This window comes from Ixodes scapularis, unplaced genomic scaffold (assembly GCF_016920785.2).
Source record: "Ixodes scapularis isolate PalLabHiFi unplaced genomic scaffold, ASM1692078v2 PGA_scaffold8__174_contigs__length_109621045, whole genome shotgun sequence".
Classification (NCBI taxonomy): Eukaryota; Metazoa; Arthropoda; class Arachnida; order Ixodida; family Ixodidae; genus Ixodes; species Ixodes scapularis.
This window is the reverse complement of record NW_024609883.1, coordinates 72,747,352-72,758,993: the sequence shown is the minus strand read 5'-3', so window position 1 is coordinate 72,758,993 and position 11,642 is coordinate 72,747,352. Positions and strand designations below refer to the sequence as shown.

The 11,642-nt window shown below is 44.8% G+C and overlaps 1 protein-coding gene across 1 annotated transcript; it reads left to right on the top strand.

Moving 5' to 3' along the window:
- The first annotated feature begins 8,550 nt into the window (after positions 1-8,550).
- On the top strand, positions 8,551-9,625 carry LOC121833606. Its single transcript, XM_042287030.1, has one exon. It carries the CDS (start codon positions 8,551-8,553, stop codon positions 9,469-9,471), a length of 921 nt encoding a protein of 306 aa, XP_042142964.1. The 3' UTR covers positions 9,472-9,625.
- The last annotated feature ends 2,017 nt before the right edge of the window (positions 9,626-11,642 follow it).

Here is an 11,642-nt window from a genome sequence, read left to right as displayed (position 1 = left end):
AGTGCGCAAATCACTTTATTACACTCGGAGAGCGGAATTCCATTCCCGTTGCGCAGGTAGTTCCTGAGCTAGGCATGCACTTGAAGACTATGTTTCACTCTTTCATAAAGCAAGCTTTGCGGGACCCCTCCGCCCTTGTGCACCCATTCGCAGGTCGTGTCGCCTTTCCTCACGTAACTCCCACAGGTTCAGTGAGTTGCCGAGCCACTGCAGCCCTGGCGTCGCTCGGTACATACAAGAGGCAGCTCACGTCGGTCGTCCAGCAGCATACTGGAGGGACGCAAAGCTAGCAGCCTCCTTGGTGCACGCAAGACGAGGCTGAGCAGAGCTCCAAGCTCTTCTGACGCACATGTGCACTCCAATGAGACCGGTGTCGCACCCCGATTCCTAGAGATGTGGTCGCACTGGCAGTCTTGTTGGTCCCTGGGGGCCGTCGAGGAGTGCCAGAAAGCAAAATTCCATCCTTCTTGCGCAGGTAGTTCCCCAGCTAGTCACTTCCTTGACGACGTCGCACCCTCCCTGGAAGCAAGCTTCGGGATGCTCTTGTGCACCCATTTGCAGGTCGTGTCGCCTTTGCTCACGTAACTCCCGCAGGTCCAGCGAGTTGCCGAGCCGCTGTAGCCCCGGCGTCGCTGGTCGTGCATCCTGGTCCTGGTCGTGCATCAACCACCGCTGCCCATTTCCGCTGAGTGCTTGTGTGTGGTAGCTTGACGTGCTTTCGCAGAAAGCTGTATGCCTTTGCCGAGTAAAAATGGAGCGTGAGGGCAAACTTGCGCACATCCTCTGTACATGCGTTTTTGTTGCGCCTGACTCTTTTTAAGACGAGGTTGCGCATTGTGTTGGTGAATGCATTGTCAAGTATGTCAACTGCTGGCTTAGGAAGTCGTTTCCTCAGTTCACGGAGCAGCGTGTTCAGCTTCCTAATCCTGGCCGTCTTCCGATTGATCTTCTTCTTTGCCTGTTTCAACAGTTTCCTCGCCTTCTCCAGCTTTTGCCTGCTCGTGGCCAGGACCCTGTGCAGTCGTGGTGACACAGCTGCGTACGAGTGGTCACCGAAGGAAGTGTTGCGTTGCTTGAACACAGCTTCAGGGGGAGTCTCTGACGTCGTAGCCTGAGAGGGGGAAGTAACAAGCTCCAGTTTTCAGGTACTTCGGGCGACTAGTTGCACAACTTGCAAAGGTGTGTCTCTTGTATCTGAAAGTGGTGGTCAACGAATCACTAGAAAAGTGGCATCTTTGGGATCAAGTTGATAGGTTCGAGTACAACATTCAGGTTCTTTGCAACACTTTCAACCACCACCATTATAATAATTCCATGGCATGCTGTATGCTTTTTACAATCATTGAATCATAAGTGGGTTACGTGTTTTCAGTATATACTGATATACATAAAAATATGACCTCCAAACGATTTTTCTTGAAATCTGCAAAAACCGAAAGAACCCGAATTGAGCTTGCTTTGAAGAGAAATTGCACTTTCCACGGCAGGGAACCTTGATAAACGTCTGTACTTTTGTTGAACCACAACACCGACCGCACTGAACTGTCTGCGAGGCTGCTCTTTTTCTTCGGAAATTGTTTTTATGTGCTCCATTTAGCAATGAGTAGTGCATATCATGTTGTGTCTCCTAGAAACGCCACAGATATTCATTTGCTTTTACCACATAAGTACCGTGACACTCAGAGTTTTAGTCGATATAAAAAAAAGACACTGATAAGCTCAAAATTCGAGAGAACAAATAAGCACCAAACAATCACCCCCATTTTTAAAAAGATAGAACTACGAGAGCACCTCAGCTTTCTTTCATGATGTGAGAATGCGTGAGCATTACCTTTGGCCGAGTTATATTGACGTCAATGAGCAAGGTTGACCCAATGAATAGCACACTAGTTTTGCGATCGTGAGAGCCTAGGTTCGAAACCGGGCAGGGGATAATTTATTTCTAGGTTTATTTTTTGTTCGATCACGTGATTAATAATTAAGTCACATGACGAAAATGATAATGTGAGCACAGCTGTTTGTTTTTCTCTTATTTTCTTTTTCCTTAGATTGCGTCGCATTGGTCACGGCATTTGGACACAACTTTTGGTTACAGCTTTTGGCTGCACCCTTTGATCACGGCTCTTCTTTTGCTCACTGAGCCAGGTAATACTCACAAATTAAAAAACACCCAAAACATGGAACCCTATTCATAAGCCAGAACTCCCAGCACCCCCTTTTTGTGGGTCAGTGCCAGTCCTGGCCAACGCATAAAAGGTGTGGTCACATATCACACTGCACAGTATAACCTGCCAAGAATGCATGCCCTGGCACACAGTCTTGAGGAATACAGGCAGTCTTGAATGTCACCGCTCGTTGTTCTGCTGACAGGTCTCACCCTCCAGAGAGGCAGCCTGGATCGACGACTGATCAGCCAACCCCAGGAGAGGCCCAAGCTGCTGCTGGTTCTGGAAGCAATGTAAAGCTGGTTACTTCCCCCCTCTGGGGCTACGACGTCAGAGACTCACCCAGAAGCTGTGTTCAAGCAACGCAACACTTCCTTCGGTGACCACTCGTACGCAGCTGTGTCACCACGACTGCACAGGGTCCTGGCCACGAGTAGGCAAAAGCTGCAGAAGGCGAGGAAACTGTTGAAACAGGCAAAGAAGAAGATCAATCGGAAGATGGCCAGGATTAGGAAGCTGAACACGCTGCTCCGTGAACTGAGGACATGACTTCCTAAGCCAGCAGTTGACATACTTGACAATGCATTCACCAACACAATGCGCAACCTCGTCTTAAAAAGAGTCAGGCGCAGCAAAAACGCATGTACAGAGGATGTGCGCAAGTTTGCCCTCACGCTCCATTTTTACTCGGCAAAGGCATACAACTTTCTGCGAAAGCACGTCAAGCTACCACACCCAAGCACTCAGCGGAAATGGGCAGCGGTGGTTGATGCACGACCAGGACCAGGATGCACGACCAGCGACGCCGGGGCTACAGCGGCTAGGCAACTCGCTGGACCTGCGGGAGTTACGTGAGCAAAGGCGACACGACCTGCAAATGGGTGCACAAGAGCATCCCGAAGTTTGCTTCCAGAGAGGGTGCGACGTCGTCAAGGAAGTGACTAGCTGGGGAACTACCTGCGCAAGAAGGATGGAATTTTGCTTTCTGGCATTCCTCGACGGCCCCCAGGGACCGACAAGACTGCCAGTGCGACCACATCTCTAGGAATCGGGGTGCGACACCGGTCTCATTGGAGTGCACATGTGCGTCAGAAGAGCTTGGAGCTCTGCTCAGCCTCGTCTTGCGTGCACCAAGGAGGCTGCTAGCTTTGCGTTCCTCCAGTACGCTGCTGGACGACCGACGTGAGCCGCCTCTTGTATGTACCGAGCGACGCCAGGGCTGCAGTGGCTCAGCAACTCACTGAACCTGCGGGAGTTACGTGAGGAAAGGCGACACGACCTGCGAATGGGTGCACAAGGGCGGAGGGGTCCCGCAAAGCTTGCTTTATGAAAGAGTGAAACATGGTCTTCAAGTGCATGCCTAGCTCGGGAACTACCTGCGCAACGGGAATGGAATTCCGCTCTCCGAGTGTAATAAAGTGACTTGCGCACTGAACGTGACCCTATTCACTACTATTATCAGGCGCTGTGTCTAAAGATAGGTCTGACTTACCTAGGATGCAAAATCTAAAAATACGTCAGACGTACCCAGGACGCGGAGTCTGTGTCGGGTGTCCTAGCGTGGGCAGTCGGACTGCGGCCGGACGCTCCCGCTGGTGTATTTACAGCAGTCCGAAAGCGTTCCACGCTTGCGTCTTATCGACCTTGCACAAGTGGCTGGCAGCCGCTTGGCCTGGCTGCCGTGTGATACACGGGCGTGTGCCTGTCGTGTGTAAAAACGCGTGGAGTGCCAAGAAAATCAAACATTGTGTCTAACAAACTAGTGATTTCAAATTTCCCGACTTTTTCAAGTTTTTTCCTGACTATTTTGATCAAATTCCTTGAGTTTTTGAGTCGAAGGATGACATTTAGGCAATGTCATTCAGCATGGCCGTGCCGACGAGCAACCGCCATGCCGCTTTCACTAGTCGTCTTCCTTTATTTAGCCCACTTTTTGAATGATTCCCTGACTTTCCCAGATGATCCGAAATTCCCTGGGAGTTCAAGGCTTTCCAGGTTGGCAGACACCTTTTGAAATTTCGGCACGCGTTTGCGGGGTTTAGTGATCGGGAAGCTGCTCGAGAACAACATAACTATAAGAGAAGCTGGTACAGTACTGCTTACTCGACTGTCGCCCCTTCACAGAAGGCACCCGGCAGGCGGCCGGGAGCCGTCGTCCCTCCGGAGCAGACTTGTACACGTTACTGAAAAAAAGTAACTGATTACAATTACAATTACTACAGTAAAAAAAGTAACCGATTACCGTTACTGATTACTGCCTCCCAGAAGTAATTGAACAATTACTGCAAAGTAATTGATTACTTTTCAAGTTACTTTCACGTTACTTCTTATTGCGATGACAGAAATACACAAATACACAGTAAAATATTGCGTACACAATTTTGTTTGGTTATTGTTCCCTTTTTTGTTTTCAGACCCGGACCTTGTCGTGTAGCTGACGCGTCGACCTAAGGAACAAAGCCCACTAAAAAGTCAATAGCGAGTTCCCGCTTCCCGTCGACTTTATCAGCAATCTGCAACGAGATCCGGAACTCCCCAGCCAAGGCTGGTGGCGCGCTTGTAGAAGAGCGTGGCGCAAAAGAAAAAAGGATTTGCCGACTAAACCTAGTTTTATTTTTTTTAGATGTTAAAAAAATGTCAATCATTTTTGCTCCATGGCTCAGTGACTATGTTGATTTTTGTGAGAAAAAAAAATTGTGGAATGAAAAATGTAATTGGTAATTGTGTAATTGATTTTGTAATTGATTACAGAAAAAAAGTAATTGAATTACTCCGAGCGTTACAGCTTGACAAATGTAATTGAAGCGTTACAAAATTACACTTAACTGTAATTGATTACAAGTAATCAATTACTTGTAACGCGTTACGTACAAGTCTGCTCCGGAGTGACCGCCGTCGGCCTTTTTCACGTCACTACGGATCACATAGTGAAGTGGTCCGTAGTTAGCTCAGCACCGAGCAGTTCGGAGATTTCAACACTTCACTCGCTGCTTCAAATGCGAATCTTGACGGTCGAGCTAAGAAAATTGCCCGGGCACGTCCGCCGTACCGTTAGAACTCCGCGTTCTGGTTACGTCCTACATACCTTCAGACTCCGCGTTCCGGATGGGTTCGACGTATCCTTCGACTCAGCGATTATGGAGGAGCTCCCGTGGTTAACGATTGCGGATATTATAATTAAACTCGAACGACCGAGCGATGTCCGAGGTAGTGATCCGAGCCCGTACGAGAAGCACGGGACCGAATCTGGCTTACTCTGAATTAAATAAAAAAGAAAAGCCTCATTCCCTCCTACTTCACGTTATTCCTACGCGGGGAGCATACAAAACCCTGAAAAACCGAATTCCGCACACGAAATCCACACACTCCGATCAACGCCCACAACGCTTCCGACACGCACTGGGCGCTGCCATCTTTTCGTTGACGCCAGAGATTTGGTCTGGTTACGTCATAGATTTGGCCTGGTCACGTGTCTAGTGGTCAAAATTGTACAACATGGCGGCGGTCAATTGGGGGTCACTTTCAGCTGCTAGTTTATCACTCTAATGCCCTATACCTCGTTGCCAAAATGGTACGTCAATATTTAATAAACTCCACTTTTTATTTTCTCTAAACCCTTCTTAACCGCTTACAGTGACCTAAACTAACTTGTCATGGCAAAACATTGCATAACATGTGGCCTTCTTAAGAAAAAAATTGGGGCTCCAATCCACGCTGTGAAGGTGGCTGGTCAGCGAAGCTGTGCTATCACCTGCAACGGTTGCCCACTGCACTGTACGAAATGCCGCCACCGGTCGCAGCACGCCGCCGCTGGTCGTATTGCCGTTTCTTTTCCCTTTGCCTGTCCTAGTATTCACGCTGCTCTTCGGGAGTCCGAACTACTCGTGGCCTATTCATCACGGTGCTGCGGCAACAATGAAATCAGTTGCTAAACTCCGTTTCAACTTACGTTTAAACACAGCGGATGTTACGAGCCATGGGAGCCAATCGGAGGCCGCGTGAGTGCCACGTGACCTTAGAGAGGGGGCACATCTACGCGCGGAAAGCGTATCACGGGCCACGCCCACAGAACGGGATTTGCTAAGATAACTCGTAGCATCCGCTGCGTCCAGACGTAAGGTGAAACGAAGTGTAGACGGGTTCTTCTTTTATATATGAAAGGCTAGTGACGTCACTACGTTCTTCGAATTGTTCGCAGGCGCGGTTATCATCCACTATGCGGTTTGCACTTCACACGATGGCTTCAAATGACGTCAACCTCTTTCGAAGCAGCTGCAAACCTAATCTTTACCATAACGCGTGGAAAGGTGTTCCTATTGTTTACACGCGCCTTATCATGCATCAGGCGGTTTTGATGCTTGTTTTGTGGTATGATTTATTGAAACGGGTGCTGAGCTGTATGCTGTATGCCTGATTTCAAAGGAGATATGCTCTTTTGCGTTCAATTGTTTACCGGGAGGTTTTTGCCTACAATGCCAACGACACGAATATTTCCTTGCCTGGTAGAGGTATACAGCTTCGCTGTAAAAAATGACAACAAACCTTCACATCAATTGAGGTAGCTTGTCTTCCTTATGGGGGCTTTTCCGCACGACATTGGCTCGAAAGAAGCACACAAAGACTGAACAACGGTGCTGCTCTATCGTAAGGCGTAAAAAGTTGTGATGTCTTTAGTTTAGCTTTATACTTGCGTTTCCTCGGGTTGACTCCTAAGACTCCCCCCCCCCCCCCCCCCCTCGTTTTCTTCCTTTTTTATTTTTCAAAACACGTCAAAATTGAGTGTATTTTACGGAGCGCCGTAAAAAGTTGCGCATGCTTTATATCTCTATGATGTGCGTGGATTTAATAGTTTTCAATTATTCCCACCATGTTTGCAATTGACATGTTCCATATGAGTTTAATAATTATAACGTTAATTACTAAAAGTAGTTATTAACATATATGATAATTAAAACAGCACAACGAACGAGGAACCAGATGAAGAAAAACAAACACAGCGATGTGTCTGTGTTCTTCTTCATCTAGTCCCTCGTCTTTTGCGCTGTGTTAATTCTCAAATATGTCACACGAACTGACACAAGCCTCAACTTTAGAACTTGTTAACCTAAATATATCAAAGACGTATATTTTCCTAAATTTTCCCTTTGGCAGGAACCAATATTACATCAACCCCTTTTTCTCTGGGAGGCGTACATTTCACGCGAACGATTTGGGCCGCATTTGGTAAAACACTCTGTATACGCATAGCTGAGTGCTTCTCCCAAGGACACGGCCTTCATATAGTATATATTTGACAAAAATACGCAAAATATGACCCGGACCATCACTGTATAAAATGACACAGAAACATCCAACAACAAAACCCCCGGGGCCATCAAGGTCTATCTGTATTCCATTCGCTACGCAGGGGTACTTAGAAAGGGTAAGCTGGCTTGTTGGCCTTCACACCATAGATGGAAACTCCTGAATTTCCCAGAGGCCCCCCTCTTTTCCCCCGGAGAAACGTTTGGGACGTCTCTTGAAAGAGACGTCTCAAACGTGTGTAATCCCCTGGAAAACGTAGGATAAGCATGCTGACTGCAAGACACCTAAACAAATGTCTGCTTTTGTGATAATTGCAGTTGGGATCAGTGAATTCCATGGCTCATGCGCACTGACCGCAATGAATCGTTTCAACGTTTGAGAAAACAAAATGGGGCTTATAAAACATATGTTCTCTACTTCTGTAGCCTGCAGGTCCGCTAGAGGTGCCACTGTCGTCATTCGGAACTGCTTGCAATGGCCTTCGAATGAATTTCCAGCACTAGTCTTTATCGTATTTGCTAATACTACGTAGGTATTGGAACAGGACTGTGCGAATCGTTTGAAAAATTTATCCACTCGCCCGCTCTGGTCACTTCGTGACCAAAGCTGGAGAGTGGATGAATTTTTGTTTATCCACTGGGCGCCAGCTATCGATATGCGCGGGTGCCAGGGACCACAGATGAGACTAACGAGGTGCACCCAGAGATTCCGGAGGCGATGGTACTTGCCTTACCGAAGAGTTCGGGAAAGGGGGGGGGGGGGGGGGGGGGCAGAATCGAACCAAGCTACCGAGTTGCCAGATACATACTTTCGCAGACCAGCGGAATGCATCGCCACGAAAACTAAGTTTTCAATTTTTGTAGGTAAGATTTCATATTCACTCGGTTACTATTTGTAAGTGCGCGGGTGTGCATTTCGCTGGTCTGCTTTTTGCTTTTGCTTTCTTTTTTTTTTTGCTTTTTGGTTTTTGTTTGGTGCTTTCACGAAAATGGCTGAAAAAAGTGACTGTCTTTCTTGCCTGAAAAAAACTGGACATGATGCTGCATGTATTAAGTGTTCGGAGTGCACAAATTATTACCACATGGGCAAGTGTTCTGGAATGACAAAAAATGTAATGAAGTCAATGAACGACGTAGAAATTTCAGAATGGCAATGTAACACCTGCAGGTTGCATTCCCAACGACAGTCTGCGACTCCCGAGGTATCTCAATGGGCGTCAGAGCTGACCCCAAATGAGGAAAAACTTGAAAGGTTACTCAAACAAAATGAATCTACCAGTGCAAAGTTGACCTCCGTCCTTAATAGGATGTCTTGTATTGAGAGGTTTCTCGAGGCGCGGACTGCGAGGTCCGACTCGATGATGCTCAAAATAGAAAATCAGAGTAAAACAATAGCAGGAATCGAGGCAACCATGAATGATCTGACAGCAAGGTATGAGGAATTGAACGTTCATTTGGATAATCAAGACAAAACAATAAATGAACTACAGCGGAAAATCGGTGAAGTAGAGGGAAGGATTTCACAAAGGGATGAAGAGGTTGGCGAACTAAGAAAGGCTATCGACAATGCAGAGCTGTACTCTAGACGCCAGAATATTGAAATCCATGGTATAGTCCAACGACCGAATGAAGATGATATGAGCGTAATCAACACAGTGGCAACGAAGCTGGCCCTAGCACCAGTAACTTCGATTGACATCGAGGCTGCCCACAGGCTAAAAGCTAATGAAGGAAGAATCACACCTATATTGGTGAGATTCACCGAGAGGCGTACACGGGACTTGTCGGTGAGAAAAAGAACTACTCTTAGAAATGAGAACATTTTTATAAATGAAAACTTGACTAGAGCGCTGAAAAGTTTGTTGTGGTCCACCAAGGCACGTGCGAAGGAAAAAGGGTACATGTATACTTGGATGAAGAACGGAAAAATATTCGTAAGGCAGAAGGAGGGAGCGGCGGTGATTCAGATTGAGAGCGAACGAGACTTAATCAAAATTAGGTAATCATGGAATCGCTTTTTGAATCGTTCCGTGAGTGGGACGGATATTCGGAAAGTTCTAGAGCGGAAAGAAGTAACGCTGACACTAAACTAAGCTTAATTCATGTAAATGTTAGGAGTATTTACAGACATTGGGATCAGTTAATGTTAATTTTATCTACGCGACTACAAAGTTTGGGTGTACTTATCTTGAGTGAGGTCAGTACTGATGAGGCAGGTTGCGCTACATTTTCCTTGCCAGGCTTTCATTTTTTCTGCTTGCGCCGAGAACAAAGGAAAGCTGGCGGAGTTATTATGTACATAAATGACAAATGCTTGTCAGAAAAACTAGATGTTTCATTTGTACAAGCAGAAGTGTGTGCTGCTATTGTTCACAAAATGAATTTTTCTTATGTTGTGTGTGCTGTATACAGGCCACCCAGTTTAAATATACCTATATTCTGCGATGAATTGGAACAATTCCTTCAAAAATTTAATAACAACAAATACCTAGTTCTGGCAGGAGACTTCAATATTGATGTTCTGAATGAGAATAAACAGGGAGGACCGCGTTATCTTGATACCCTCGCTTCATTTGGTCTAGAAAATGTCATTCAAAATTATACGAGGGAGGAATATTGTGGTAATAAAATTACAAAATCATGTATTGACCACATAGTTATAAGAATGAGTAATTTGAAAACACTGTCTGGAGTTATTAAGCAAAAGGTAGCTGATCATTACATTATTGTACTCTCAATATTAGGCGAAATTACTGCTGAAAATGTAGATTTAGAAAATGGGTACAAAGTTATACTAGATACTAAAAAATCGATAATTTAATACAATCGTTCGATTGGAATTCTTTATGCGAGTTCGATCATATTGTAGCCTATGACAAACTAGTGGACACGGTTCAAGATATTTATTCTGAAGGTACTAGAAAAATAAAGTTGAGGAAATGAAAACCTAAGAATGTTTGGATAAACGAGGAAATATGAGAATTGTGTGATCAAAAGGAAAGGCTTTGGAGCAGATGTAAGCAAAATCCCGAAAACACAGAACTATGAAATGAATTTCGTGCAGTGCGCAATAAAGTGACAGCAAAAATACGTTTAGAAAAGGGGAAACATTATTTAAATCAATTCACCTCTTCGAGAAGAAATATAAAAAAGACATGGAACCTAGCAAACCAATTAACTGGCAGAAAGTCTAAAAATAGCGTGGATGATACAATTAAAAAAAACTTTCCTGGATTAGATTCTTATTTAACGTTATCAGAATCATTTAATAAGTGTTTTGTTGACTCTGTAAGAAGCATAAAAAATAACATTTCACTGAATGGTCCGAATCCCGTCACTTCACAGGTCAGATGCTCTAGTTCGGCGTACTTACCTCAGATGACGGAGAGCGAACTTTTGAGGATTATAAATGCTATGCCAATAACTAAAACACCAGGATTTGATAATATTAGAGTACGAGATATTCGGTATAATTTTGATAAATTAAAACACATTTTAATGAAAATAATTAATGACACCTTTCATACCGGAAGAATTCCTAAGGGCTTGAAGATATCTATTATACGTCCACTGTATAAAGAGGGAAAAAAATCAGGAATTGGAGAGCTACAGGCCCATTTCCATTCTACCTGCATTAGCTCATATAATCGAAAAGTGGGTACAATTAACAGTGACCAATTTTTGTGATAAATTTAATTTATTTTCTAGTACGCAAAATGGTTTTCGACAACAAAAAAGTACTATTACACTATTAGAAGATTTTTCTGACTGTGTTAATCAAGCACTAGACAATAACAAGATTGCCCTGGCACTTTTTATAGATCTATCGAAGGCTTTTGATACCATTGACCATTCTCTGTTACTTGAAAAGCTTTACAGATTGGGTTTCAGGGGACAGTTTTATAACTTTTTTCAGAATTACTTTAACGGCAGACAACAAATGGTTAAAATTATGAATAATATAAGTGGTACAGCTAAAGTCGAATGGGGTGTACCATAAGGCAGCACTCTGGGACCAATTTTATTTAACGTTTACATAAATGATTTGGGTATTCTACCTCTACAATCTAAGCTATTTCAGTATGCTGACGATACGGTGCTAGTTTTACCCTATGAAAGCTATGATGATGCTGTTTTAGTCTTCCAAAGAGATATAAATGAACTAATAGGTTGG